Source organism: Porites lutea, chromosome 4 (assembly GCF_958299795.1).
Source record: "Porites lutea chromosome 4, jaPorLute2.1, whole genome shotgun sequence".
Taxonomy (NCBI): Eukaryota; Metazoa; Cnidaria; class Anthozoa; order Scleractinia; family Poritidae; genus Porites; species Porites lutea.
The window spans coordinates 31667277-31681467 of record NC_133204.1 but is presented as its reverse complement, the minus strand read 5'-3'; the positions used below and the strand labels follow the sequence as shown (position 1 = coordinate 31681467).

Sequence of the window (14191 nt, the reverse complement as noted above, 5' to 3'; positions counted from 1 at the left end):
CTTCTGAAATAAATTAACCAAGCTGTTTAAAAAGCAAATTGGCCTCTCTTTTGGCGGATTATTGTTCATATTTACCGTTAATTTTGCTTTTGCTCAGGAAGATGCTTCCATTTGTTTTGTTGTTTGTGACAACTATGGCCTGCTCCATTTTTTCGCAAGACTCGATCAGGTTTGTAGATCGTATGCTGGAACAGTACAATGGCCCAGAGACCCCAAGCCAGAATTATACTCGTGAGTCACCCGAGCCACCCATACCCAACTGCCCAACGGAGCTTAACGCATCATGGTTGTTAAGACCACCATTCACGACAAATTCCAGTGAAAGTGCATATGAAGTACGAGGGATTTTTCACCACGTTTTTGATCTGGCTTTGAAGAAGTGTTGCGCCAAACTTAAAGCAGGAAACAAAACAAGAATCAATTTCAAAACACAAGCACTAAACAGATCTCAACTTCACGACCTTCTCCTTAATGATAGAGTTCATCTTATTCTTCCTGTGCAAAGCGATGAGGACAAAACGTACAAAATGATCCTGCCTTTCATCAAAATTTTGGATTCTCCTGGAGTCGTCCTCATCCAAAGATCTAATCTAACACAGCATTCATCATGGATGATGAGGAATAGGGAAATTTGGAATGTCATTAGCAGCTGTCTCCCCATTGTTGCCTTAACAATGCTGCTGTCGTTTGTAGCAGGGATATTTGTCTGGATGATGGTAAGTACTAAACATGAATTGGAACTGGACCTCAGTGAAATATTGATTTTCCCAATTTTTAGTTTTGCCTTTAAAATGCGTTTACTCGTTAGAATAGCTTAATCGAGGCTACGTTTACAAGTGTCTGACGAATTTTCGACCGTTTAAAAATTCATGCGTTTAGGTGTTCCGTTCACATGAAACCTGACGCACGCTACCCGAACGAAAAATTTAGACACCTAGCCGTTCAGAAATTTGGAACTCCAAAGTGCAACCGCACCTTTAACGTACAAAAATTTAGACACCGGTCAAATTTTCGACCGCACCGGCTGAAAATTTGACCGGCGTCTAAATTTTTGTACGTTAAAGGCTAGTTGTATGGATACGTTGTTGCTCAGCTTGGAGACGTCCGATCTCTACCTTTGCGGACTGCGCATAAGAAAATAGTAAAACCGTTGACAAAAGTTAAAATTAACACACTTATGTCCAAGATTTTCACGCAGCCGCAAAAATTACGATTTTTCGGGTGTTAACGAAAAATTGTAAAAAACGGAAGGTTGGCGATTTTTTGAAAGCCAGTTGCGAAAATTGCGAAAAATCGCAAGTCTGACGATTTTCCGCGTTAGCTGCGGTTTTTCGCAGTTCTTTGTCATGTTATAAATGATCACTGAAGTCCAGACCGAGTTGCCGATTTGAAAAAAAAAGTTGCAAAAATTGCGAGAGCGAAAAATTGAGCGGTTCCATCATGTGAGCGAAGTGTTTGGTCAATTTTTTCAGCCGGTCGAAAAGTCCTTCGGTGACGTATGAACATAGGCCGACGTTTAGAAAGAAAACTGTCTGATTTCGTTCTCTACCCATTTTATAGGATAGGGGAAGTAGTTAGTTGAGCGCTGTTAATTAGAAATAAATTCTTGCGTTTCGACAATATAAAAGCCCTCATCAGGGGAAAATATGCGAAAACGTTTAAAGCTGTAAAAGGCACCGTAAAAGGACCGTTGGAAAACATAACAACTTACTTGTAAAAGCCAGTTTATGCAATTTTTAGTCAAGCCAGGTCAAGCGTACCCCCCAAAATTCCATTAATGAATTTATTATTCGAAGGTTCAATCCGTTGGTAGTTGTATGCATTCTTTCGTCTATGCATTCTTGCATGCTTAATGAGCCTTGAATTCACACGCGATTCAGTTACGAAATTTCTACCTGCTCAGTTTCCCTGAATTTGATGTAAATGTCTCCTAAGAAAATTCATCCATTCAAAGGTTTTCAATCTGACCAGATACAGAGAAGTTCTCGTAAAATATTCACTGCTCATTACGCGTGCAGGAATACCGATTTGAATTTGACACTAATTTCGGGAACGACTAACGCATTCATTTTTCACTGAAATAATCAATTCATTAATAGAATCTTGGAGGTACGCTTGACCTGCCTTGACTGTAATCTTCGCGAACGAATCTTGTCTTGTTAAATTCAAACAGGAAATGAAGACAAATACCGAGGAGTTTGGCAAGCCGCTTCATAGCGGGATTTTTGATGGCTTCTGGTGGGCGTTTGTTACCATGTCAACAGTTGGGTAAGCACATCTGTTCAATGAAACGGCTGCCATGTTTTTGTTCCAAACCAATCCTGATTCCAAACTGGCGGATCAACAAAGGAAATAGGATACGCCGGCACGCAGGCTGTCTATCTAGGGAATGAATGTTAAGTTACCGAGGAGAAGGGGTTCTGGCTTATAAAGCGTTTTACAACTTTTGAAGGCTGGTGCTGGGCGTTCATCTGCTTTGGTTCAATTTTATCCTAGATTTAAATTCATTCCTAGTCCCTAGGCCTCATTATTGCGCGCGGCCGATTTGTTCAGGCCACGTGGTCGGAGCGAGTTTTTTTCTCCCAGCCGTTCGTCTCGGATAGGCAAATGTAATATGATGAGTTTGAAACGGGAATTAAAATTAAACCGAGGGATAAAATTGAAACAAAGCACTTCCATGCATGCATTTATCCACCCAATAGTTAAGCATCGGAGCGATTTAAGCGCCTTTCTTCCCACTGAATGTAAAATGATTGATCTAAAGTATATTAACTAGGAGTTTCAATTGGGCATCAGAGCTGGAAGACAATACGGAGAATACAGTTTAAAAATAAATTAAGTGAAGAAAATGAAAATGACGCCTGGGAATTAGGGTGGGTAAGCCTTTCAAAATTTCCAGAGTGCCAGCAGATGATCGAGTTAGGACACAGTGCGAGCCACCGAGCCATGCGAAAAAAAACGTACAAATTTATGGCGCGTTGTCAGGGTCAAAATAAAAAAGGTACACCCTTCGTTATGAATTTAAAATCATATGTTCCCTGTCATTTAATTCTGCAAACTTACGTTATTTTCCAGCTTGAATTGTGAATAAAAGTTACATTCGGGCATCATTGCACCATAGAAATATCGGCAACACTCCGTCATTATTCCTAAAATAAAATGTTCTCCTGGCATTTCATTCTGCTGAAAAAAAAAGTCTCTTCTTTTTCTGAATTGTAAATAAAAACATTACTTAAACATTGACCAAGAAAAGAAATCTTAAATACCCTCTGCTGCCAAAATGCAAAACAACAAGTAAACAGAAACGCAGTCGAATGGGGTAAAAGGTACTCCTGCTCTCATGCTTGTTGAATTTGTGTAATAAAGTCTTTACACAAATCGTTCAAAATTCAAAACAAATACATACTTTGTTTTCTTTTTATTTCTTTTGTTACTTGTAACCAGTCTAACTGCTGAATTGGAAACTTCCTTCAGCCGGATGTGAGATTTGCGATAACAAGGCATTTTGAATTGAATACGCGCATTTCGAGTTGAATTCTTTCGACCAGGCGTTATCAGATACATAGGGCCTGGTCACTAAGCCGTTATGACGTCTTAACGCCTGGCCACTAAGCCAGGTTTCGAAAGACTCGCGAAAATGGCGCAAAATCAACTTAGGCCGGAGCAGTCTCAATTTCTGACTGACGTAAGACAAATTCTGTTAGATTTATCCAGGAGATTGCAACAAGGTGTCGGTGACGATGTAGTCGATTACGCTTTGTTCCGGTTACAGCAACTTTCCCGTCATTTGGCAAGATTTGCCCATGCAGCACAAGTTTATGAGGAAGTGCAGGCTGACCTCGACATGATAGCCTCCTTATTAACTGAGGCAGATAGAAACTTTCCGTGTCAGTACATGGGCCTAAATGCAGGTGCGAGTTACTCCGGGGGTCCGGGCCGTCCACGGATGGAGATTAGTAGAGACCCTGATAACGCGCCATACAGATTAACCTGTCGTTTTATATATTTATGGTTAAAAACCTAACAGTAAATGAAAGCTGACCATTTCGAGTCAGTGCTTAGCCTAATCACTATGCTCAGTGATCAACCTTAATCACTATTACGTTTTTCGGAAAGTTTTAAAATGTCATAACCTAAGAGCATAGAAATAAAGAGATTGCGAATTAAACGTTAGCAGATTTATTGCAAAATAACTGTGACGTCTCAAGGCGGGAGCAGATGTAGTGAGAACTATTGCTAGTTGTATTTTTTAGGTTGGATTCATTTGCAACATATCCGTATAGCTGTTTCATTTGCCTGTTGAATTTTTTTTTATTGTATTTAGGCTTAAGAACAATGAAAAATTCTAACAGTCAAATGCGACGGCTATAGCGTATGTTGCACTATGAATCCACCTTTAGATTTCTTTATATGCCTATGGAAATAATATTTCATCGAGGTCACGAACGATCAAGTGATGAATCCCGGGGAAAACAAAGATATTTTTATGTGTTTGGCTGCTCTACTATGTCAACAATCTTTTATAATTCGCAAACGGAGGTGAATGATTAATGTGGTGCTCGAGAAGTTTTCTTTTGTCTTAAAGGTTTAAAAAAGAGCGATACACATTTGAATCCATATGGATACAAGCTTTTCTTTCGCCACAATGGGCAAATCAGCGACTCATGGTCAAACTATCTTTTCGCAACTGCAGAAGTTGCGTATATAACTGCGATGATTTTCATTCATATAATTCTTCACTCCGCAGTTCACATATATGATTTTCATATATTCATAGCTTTATCAGCTGAATTGTTTACCTCAACGGAAAGAGTTTTGACACAACGATCAAACTTCACGCCTCAACGGGCGATTGTGGTACCGAAGTCGCTCAGTATTAGAGACGGAAAGCTCAGTGGTTTGCTCCTCTTTTTTGCCTGACACCAGCAAGCTAGAGTCGTCAGTGTACTCCGAGGAGAAGAATTTTTGCCTGTCACATCACTTCTGCTGAATGCACAAAGAAAAAACTACATGTATCTCCAGTCGTGATGAAGGAAGATTCGATCGATATCTTCGCACCTCAATTTATTCGCGAATCGACAAATAGAGCAACCAAACACCTATAAAACCTCTCGTCTTCCTTGAGATTCATCACTAAAACGCTCTGGATCGAGACCATAATGAATACTTCTACAAGCACACAAAGACATCTAAAAAATAAAAAAGCAGTTACACCAAAGGCTTAACAGGTTTACAATCTGCTTGCACGCTGGAAATTTACTCGAATTCTCTGGACGATCTCGTTCACGTGTGTTTTACGTGATGTCATTGCACAGGAGTGAATACCCCGGATAATAAGAAAACAAATCGACTGCGCATGCTTCTGATCTTACATCCGACAAATTTCGGCTTTTTCCCGCTATTCAGTGTGCTGCCTCGCCTAAAGGTTGATTTCCACTGTCGCGTAATATTTATGCGCGTAAACAATAGAGGCAATATATAGACGGTCACGCGTAAGCGTGAAAGTTGAGCGAGTGTCAACTCAGTGAGGTTTACGCGTGGTTTCATACATTGCCTCTATTTCATTTACGCACGAAAAAATTACGCGGCAGAGGAAATCAACCCTAAGGCTCGCCAGCAATAAACCAAGCTAAGGACCTAGGGTATTCCGAAAAGGTGATAGGCTAGACAAATGATGGCAGTGGAGCAATTTTCTTAGAAGAAGGCTAACATTAATAATTTTGAATTGATTGAATGCCTTATTTTTCGAAGATATGGCGACAAGACGCCGAGGTCTGTAGCGGCTCGGTTGTTCGCTGTGGGTTGGATAATGATTGGTGTCACCATCTGTTCAATTTTGACGGCCACATTGTCCAGTGCTTTGACAAGTGTTACAGTGGAGAGTGTTGGTGTGATCGCAGGAATAAAGGTACATAATGCATTGAGAATTTCATTTCTTGTCGAGCCCGACTTGATGTTGGTCACAGCATCCTAACGACAGAGGGCATTGACAATCCTCCTTGTTTTTTAGGTCGGTGCTGCAAGAGATAGCATCGCATTGCAGAAAGCGGTGAACCTTGGTGCGAACGTCACAGGTGATTGTCTATTGCCACCAACCTACGGTACTACCCTGCAAGTAATTAAGAACGAGTTTAAAAAAATCTGTTTCGCTAAAATTCGTCAGTTAGATGCCCTCTATAAAAGAACCTGATTAGCCTAAAGTTAGGAACAAGCTCTTATTTTGTTCTAGAATAACCCATTTGTGCTGAAGGAGAACTTCGTAGGAAATCATCAATGCTTTCATCTTTCTTATTTTTACTTGTTTTTAATGATTTTTATTGGTAAGCAATTTTTTGCAAGGAGTAGGGTGAATAGCACTAGATTTTCCTAACTACAATGTAATTTTTATTCTTCAGAAATGAAGAACCTGTTTAAGAGCCTCAACAGGCTAAATTTGTGCAAATTTGTTCAGGCTAACTCGAGGGGTAGTACTGTATCTCAGATCTGTCTGCAATTTACAGAGACTCTCTCAGTGTCACTGATGATATCTATGCCAGGTATACTGATTTTATTTTATATGTACTCAGCTTTTGAAGACCTTAATGAGGCCTACGACGCTTTGATTAATGACGAGTCGATAGAGGGAATGATGGAGGAAGTGTTTACAGCCATGGAATACATCAAGAAAAAGAACAATCCTTTGTTATCTGTTGTCCATTTCTTTGAGGAGAAGCATGGCTATGGAGTGGCATTCAAAAGCAATCCTTTTTGGGAAGAAAGCAACCTGGACAACTGCATCAAGAAAGTTGTCCAATTCATAGTAAAAGACGATAAATACGCGGTTATTTCCAAGTTCGACGGTGATATCAAGGTATGATTTTAATAGACCATTCCCGCATTCGTCACAAGCACGCGCGCGAAAACATGAAAGTGAGGCTCGGGTGGACAAACATCAAACATGGCGGACAACACCGAGAAGCCTAAGGCGCAAACTGCGAAAGATATCCCGTGGTGTAAGTCTCTTAAAAGCTTGCCAGTGTTTACAAGGAAAGAGATAGATGAACACCGGAACAATAGTGGCAAACGAAAGGCTGACGACGTTTCGAAGCCTATTAAAAAAACCCTGAAGCGCGGCTTAAAATTTCAAGAAGAACGGTATCTTTCATCAGACACAGTGTATACGAAGGTATTTGGTAACTCGTTTATGGTAAAAGCAAAGTGTCGTGCCAGCATGAGTACTCGAGAAATTCACGAACTAGAAGTTTCACTCGATGTAACATCTGGGAATGTACGGGAAGCACACTGTACTTGCAGAGCTGGCAAAAGTGGATACTGTAATCATGTGATGAGTCTTCTACTTGAACTCGCTCGTTACTCTTTGGAAGACTTTGACAGGATACCCGAGGAAGCAGCATGTACAAGTATGTCAAGGAAATGGGGTATTCCAGGTAAAGTATAAATTGATTTCAATTAGTTGTAAGTACCTACCTGTACTTTTGGGCAGCTCACGCAAGTAGTTAACATGTTCGGTTTTCGTCTGCTAGCAGAAGAATTAAACTGATAATAGCATAGGTCATGCTGAAGCACGTCTTGATAAAGTTGTATGATGTGTCTGAAAGTTTTGAAGTGACTTAAGCGTTATTCACATAGTGATCAAACTTTTTTCTGTTCTTGTTCTAAGGTGAGAAAGGTCTACCTAAAGAACCCATAATGAAGACATCAGTTCAAAAGGAGTTAACGAACAAGGGAATAAAACCAACTCTGTATGATCCAAGAGTCAAGGAAAGAAAAAGATTAGACATCCGTGGAGTTCAAGTAATGCAAAAGGAATTGGAATCAATTCATCCTCTTATTGGTTTTTCCCATGTCATCCCAAAAAAGCCTGAATTGCTGACTAATATAGACACCAGGTATGGACCAGTGGTCATTGGATCTCCCCTCTCTTTTCATTTAAGTTCTTTGGAGTTCAATTTCACTGTTGTCACTAACCTGGAACCGGCAGTTAACCCTGCTCAAGCCGATTCAAGTGACATTTACAAAGTAAGCTTGCCATTCCATTTCCCAGATTTACCTGAAGCTGTTCATTTCAGTACTGTGCAACAAACATTCATTGAACACTTAAGAGTAACTCACCAAGAAAGTATTGATATTGAGAAAAGGACTGTTAAGCAAAGGGAATGTGATGAGTGGATAAAACACCGCAAAAATAGACTTGGATCATCTGTGTGTCACAGAATATATGTAAGGAAACGAAGTTTCAATAATCTTGCCAAGGAACTTAACCAGCCATTTAAGCCTCTAGATGAAATTCCAGCAATTCAGCAGAGAAAGCTAAAGCATGGCATAAAATTTGAGCCAGTTGCAAGAGAAAAATATTATGATGTCATGAAGCACTATTTGAAGAGGCCAATTACCTTGAGAGAGACAGGAATGGTGATTCCCCCTTGCATGTTTTGGCTTGAAGGCAGTCCTGATGGTCTTGTTATTGATCCATGTTCCTCATCTGGGAAGATAGGGACAATTGAAATGAAATGTCCAGAGGGAAAGAAGAACCACACCCCAGAGGAGGCAATGAAAGATGAATCGTTTTACATTGAATTAGTTGATGGTAAACCCAACCTGAAGAAAGATCATCACCTAGGATATTACACCCAAGTCCAGCTAGTTATGGGTTTCTGTGGTTTAGAATGGGTTGACTTTGTAGTCTACCTATTTAAAGGGATGATCATCACAAGGGTTCCATTTAATAAAGATTATTTTGACCAAGTAGTATGTAAAGTAAACATCTTCTATGTAAAGTGGTTTCTTCCTCAGGTCATGGCCTAAATGCAGTTTAGTATATTGTGCATTGTGCCTGAGCAAACGGTGACATTACAACGTGTACCAGTTTTCCATAGTATCTAGCTTTTAGACTCCTGTTGATGGGTGTTAGGGCTTCAAGGATAAGGTTACTTTGCTCGTTGCAATGTTATTACAGTACAGTAAAAACCCACGTATAAGAACCTAAAATTTAAGAACCTGTTAGGCTAAAATGTTTATTTTAAACCCCCTTTTCATAATAACCTATTTAGCCTAAAATTTTCAATAGGTTAATATTTTACAAAAATGAAACAGATGAAAATACGGAGAAAAACTTTTAGTCTAGGTTTCAGTCAGTAAGATTCAAACAATGAACTAAAATGAAAACCATATCATGTCTTTGCCAATACTGGATTACACAATGCAATATTATTATTAAGAATACAGATCTCTCTCATATGCCCGAGAGTAGTTATCTGTGCTGATCACTAGTACCCCTATCAAAATTAAGAGCCTGTTTAAGAACCTAAGTAGCCCAGAATCCCACTAAATACCATTTCTATAAGAACCTATTTAGGCTAAGTTGGAAAAATCTAGGTTCTTGTATGCATATTTTTACTGTATTTTATTGAAAATATACGAGAAGGAGTATTTCATAGAATTCTTAAAAAAGATTACTTCCATGACAAGAATATTAAAAGTATTACATGTTCAGCAATTACTTAACAATTTCTGTTCAATTTCTATGAGAGCAATGATTTGCGTAATAATCTCAAGAAAGGTACTGTTTGAAAATCGTGGAAATTCAATTATTGCAAAATATCAATTATTCTAAAAGGGAAAGTGTTTTCATTGACAAAAGAAATGTTAGTTAGTCTTGAAAAGCGAAAATTCAGCTTCGGTATTTATTCATAAACCAACTTGATCCTTGTAAATCATTGGGCACTTTGAAGGAAATGATGATAAAACCATAACATTATTATTGTTTAATAAGCGGGTCCATAAAGTTACATAGAAGACAAGCCACTGTCCATATTTGGTTTATGGTCCCATTCATATTTAGTGGAATTTCAGTCTTTAAGACTTTAAATTTCTTAATGCGAGCAATAATACGTTCTACATGGATTCTAACAGAGGCGATTGTTTGACTAAATACAACATCTTCTTTGTCAAGCTGCTCTTTGCCATCAAGAAATGCAGGTATGTTTAACTTAACTCCTAGAGGGTCAAGTAATTCCTGGATTGTAAATCCTCTGTCTGCCATAATTGAATCCCCTTTCTCCCAAAGTTCTGGGTGTAGTATACCACACCTGGAAACTATTTCCTTATCTGACAGCGATCCAGGGTACAACTGACTCACAAAAGTTATAGCTCCAGAAGGACTGATGCCCACTAAAGCTTTGTATGTTACATGGTGCTTATAGTGTGAGTAAAGGGCACTCTGTGTAGTTAGGCTAGAAGGCACTTGTACAAAGATTTCTGTACAGTCAATGATACATCTTGTTGAGGGATAAGTGTCCTTAAAACACATTGGCGTGGATGAAACAATCTGATCTTTAGAAGGCCATATGGGAATATTTCCCAAACAGAAGTACAAGTAATTTGACCAGGTGATCAAGTACCGGGAAATGGTTGATTTGCCAAGTCCAAATAACCACGCCAGATGTTTCTGTCCAAATCCACACCTTAACCACACCAAAAACATAAACAATTGTTCAATCACATCCAATTTAGGGCTCACACCAGGCTTACTTCCTTCAGTAAATTTACATTCATCAGGTTCATCTGACCCATTCTTTGAAGGCTCATAGTATTTCAAATTACTAGCATTCTCACCAGGATTTAAAAATTGAAAAAGAATGTCAAACTTAACTGGATGAAAACCAGTGAATGACTTGAAAACGTCTTCTTGTTCTCTGATGTTCTTGGATGTAAACTTTCCTTTTTCCAGTTTTTGTATTTTGGCTTTCAGCTCACTCCAATCTTTTTCAACGTCACTTTTTTGTTTAATCAAAAGTGACAATTTAACCTCCAACTTTTCCACGACTCTTCTCAAATAAGCGCAATTTTCACAGGCCTCTGTCGGTCTTGCATTGTCTTCATTAAGCAACCTAGAGCTTAAATAACATGGTTCTGATTCAGGCTGAATATTTTCTTCATTTTGCTCAGAACATCTCTTTTTTGGTAATTTTCGATTAGGTGTGCTCGCACTTTTATTCCAGCTGAAAATGGAAGGAATAGTATTCTTGTCTTTCAGATCTTTCCTGCCACTGAACTGTTTTTTAATTTCGTCAGGGTGAAAATGTTGCTCACACACTTTAGTGTATTCCGTCACAACAAATCCGTCTCTGTTTTCTTGTCTTTTAATTGCCAAAAGCCACCGATTCCTACTTTTTGCCTCCAGAGGAAAAGAAAAAAATGAAATATTAGTTTTTTCCCCCTGATTGTTATAAAAGGAACTTTTGCAACCAGGGACACAACAATATTTGCTACGGCCACCGCGCGAAGAAGTGAAGGTGTTGTCCGCCATGTTTGATGTTTGTCCACCCGAGCCTCACTTTCATGTTTTCGCGCGCGTGCTTGTGACGAATGCGGGAATGGTCTATTAAAGTCAAAAGCCGTTGATAGCGTAAAAAGACAATGCCAGGGGGCCATAGAAAGTGTCCGTATCAGAACGGGGCGTTCGTATTGAGAGGGGTTGAATTTAGAGAAAATGTAAGGCCTTTCGTTCACCAAGAACAAAGAAAATTAAACGATTGACTGATTTACTGGCTGCCTAATGGACTAAGTGTCTGCATCGATTGATTGAGTGACAGACTTGCTGATTGCCCGTCTTACTGACTGACTGTTTGGCCGACTAACTGACTGACTGATTAAACGCCACACTGACTGACTGACTGACTAAAAGATTGAAAAAGAGACTGACTAACTGACTGTATGACCAATTGACTGACTGAATAGCTGGCTGAGTGTGTGGCTGACTGAATGACTGATTTACTGACTGACTGACTGAATAATTAATTTAATTACTGACTGACTGACTGGCTGGATGAATGAATGATCTTTAACGGATGATCGATTGATAAAGTGATACTAATGGGCTGGTCTTTGATCATGGACTAACTGATCAATTCATTGATGCCATGCTAAAGGGTTCTTTTCGTGTTCCGTGAAAGCCTTTTTTTATTTCCCGCGATTTATGGGTGACTTTCGTGAATGGCTTCATTTTAAGTGAAAAGTAAAATGGCCATTTCGCCTAAAGGGTAGACTTACCCAAGTCGGACCTTACGAATTTAAACGAGCGGAGCGAACTTCCGAGCAAAAGACGAAGTCGTGAGAGGACTCGCGCCGTAGTAAATCGGACTAAAAGACTTTTTTGAAATTCCAACTGGAGGGGTTTATCGCACTCGACTGTTTCATTCAACGGGTGCTTTTGTTCTTTTTGTCTAGGCTGCAAGGCGGCGCGAAGAATAGGGACTAAAATGCTTTGTAAATAGTGACGCGCCAAAAGTATTGACCCATTCTGAATCCACCATCTAGGCAGACTAGCCATTTCTATTTGGTGAAATATAAAATGGCGTGACAACATGCACGCAACGTCCCCCCGACCTGTCCCCGCCACCTTAACGTCCTCGTTATTCCAGGCACTAATCTAACGATTCTAACCTTTTTGTTTAATCGCTTTATCTACAGAATTCCCCAAAACAAAAGAAGCAGGGACTAGAGGTCAAAAACATGCTGAGTGATCTGAAATCACCAATGTTTATTACAATCGTCATTGGCCTGGGCTTAGTGTTTCTAGTATTCCTTATTGGTTATATCTGGCATAAGTATTGCAGACTTAGATGCAAGAACACGTTCGAAAATACAAGCCATGCTAGCGAAACGGGAGAATGTTTGGGTTAGTGAAATATCATCATGATTGTAATAACAGCATTTAACGACAAATTGTTCATACCAATAATCAATTTCTGGTAAAAATATTATGCTAAACGAGAATCTTCTCATTTCATTACACTGTGTGTATCCTAGATCAAACTGCTTGAAAACCTTACTAGCATCACGCGGCGTTAGCATCACATCTTTGCAAGTCTTTAAGAATTTTTCGAGCTTTATGAAAATCCTTCCCGATAAGATTTCATGTGCATTGTTTTTCAGGTGAAAATTGCAATGGGAAATCGCCAGATGAGAAACGTTCTTCTGTGGCTTTTGAAACCGGGCCTGCATAGAGTTTCTATTACAGTACCGACAGAACGAAACATTGCAAATAGAATAGTGCACCTTTCCATGGTGTTATGTTAATTGTAATGGTGTCTCATAAACCGCGCCCGCAGAGAGTTTCTATCACAGTGCCGGCAGAACGAAACATTGCAAATAGAAAAGTGTACCTTTTCATAGTGTTATGTTAATTATAATGGTGTCTTATAAATAGCAACGACTGTTAAGGGAAGAGAAAATTGCCTTGTCTTCAGAGAGTCTACAACAGAGGTGTTCTTACTCGCCGCCGCCATACTGGAATGCAAGAATACCCGGAGACTAGGTTGGATCTCGCGCAGCTATCAATCTTCCCTCGCATGCAGGTATATTCAGTGGAGGTCAGCTGATACGTTTCCAGCTAATGACAGTCTCTGGTATATCTGCGTAACGTGCTGTAGCCTGTATAGTCTGCACTACATTCTAATTTTCGAAAGAGCAAGTTAGAGTAGTTATATTAATGAAGAAAAATGGTCATAGCTATCACTGAGGACAGTATTTAGGGATATAAAGAGTTCTTGGAAAAAATGATACTACTACAAATACCACCACACATGTAAAAGACGTCTTAACCTAAAGATGTTTAAAAAAAGTTGTTCAGAGTTATTGCAGACTTAAAATAGCACTCAGATAGAAGAAATACATAAAATTCATGTACCTCAAGTTCAAAGAGGACTTACAAGGTTTTCAAAAGAGTTCTGAGACAGAGAAGACACATATCGACATGAGCTTTGAACAAGCTTTGAACTGAGACATTTCTTCTATTTACTGACAGGTCATATGATACCTGCTTTCGTGTGCGTAATATAAATATTATTCTTTACAGACTTTAAGCTTAAAAGCTTAAAGAATGTACATGTAGGCGTTCAAGTGTGGAAAATTTGGTAAATCTGTTATATGTTTTTTAACTGCAAGTCAAACCAACAAAACAAAATGAAAAATGATCACGTGACATAAAGTATGACGTCCCAAACTATTTTCTTAGTTCTGGCGCAGGTAAAAATTCACGGCCTCTTTTCAATTCCTTTTCTTTTAGCTTTCGACTGTAAAGCTGCAATCCGCAGTAAAGATGTTTGACGTTCAAAATTAAACACCTAAAATTAGAATTTTTATACAATAGGAGGGCAACTAGTCTCTGTTCTTGGAACTTTCAGATATT

General features: G+C 39.1%; 2 protein-coding genes across 2 annotated transcripts; both read left to right on the top strand.

Annotated features, from left to right (window-relative positions):
- LOC140935405 (uncharacterized) lies at positions 1–12739 on the top strand. Its single transcript, XM_073384958.1, has 6 exons — positions 1–716; positions 2174–2268; positions 5752–5908; positions 6011–6074; positions 6567–6850; positions 12472–12739. The coding sequence occupies exons 1-6, from the start codon at positions 102–104 to the stop codon at positions 12682–12684; spliced, it is 1428 nt and encodes a 475-aa protein (XP_073241059.1). The 5' UTR covers positions 1–101; the 3' UTR covers positions 12685–12739.
- Positions 6903–9488, top strand: LOC140935404 (uncharacterized). Its single transcript, XM_073384957.1, has 2 exons — positions 6903–7427; positions 7661–9488. The coding sequence occupies exons 1-2, from the start codon at positions 6938–6940 to the stop codon at positions 8803–8805; spliced, it is 1635 nt and encodes a 544-aa protein (XP_073241058.1). The 5' UTR covers positions 6903–6937; the 3' UTR covers positions 8806–9488.
- Positions 12740–14191: the final 1452 nt, after the last annotated feature.

Excerpts from the sequence above, each read along its gene's own strand:
- LOC140935404 (XM_073384957.1), top strand. The coding sequence starts at position 6,938 with ATGGCGGACAACACCGAGAAGCCTAAGGCGCAAACTGCGAAAGATATC. Across the intron at positions 7,428-7,660 it reads AAGGAAATGGGGTATTCCAG|GTGAGAAAGGTCTACCTAAA; the intron begins GTAAAGTATAAA and ends TCTTGTTCTAAG.
- LOC140935405 (XM_073384958.1), top strand. The coding sequence starts at position 102 with ATGCTTCCATTTGTTTTGTTGTTTGTGACAACTATGGCCTGCTCCATT. Across the intron at positions 717-2,173 it reads GGATATTTGTCTGGATGATG|GAAATGAAGACAAATACCGA; the intron begins GTAAGTACTAAA and ends AAATTCAAACAG. Across the intron at positions 2,269-5,751 it reads GTTACCATGTCAACAGTTGG|ATATGGCGACAAGACGCCGA; the intron begins GTAAGCACATCT and ends TATTTTTCGAAG.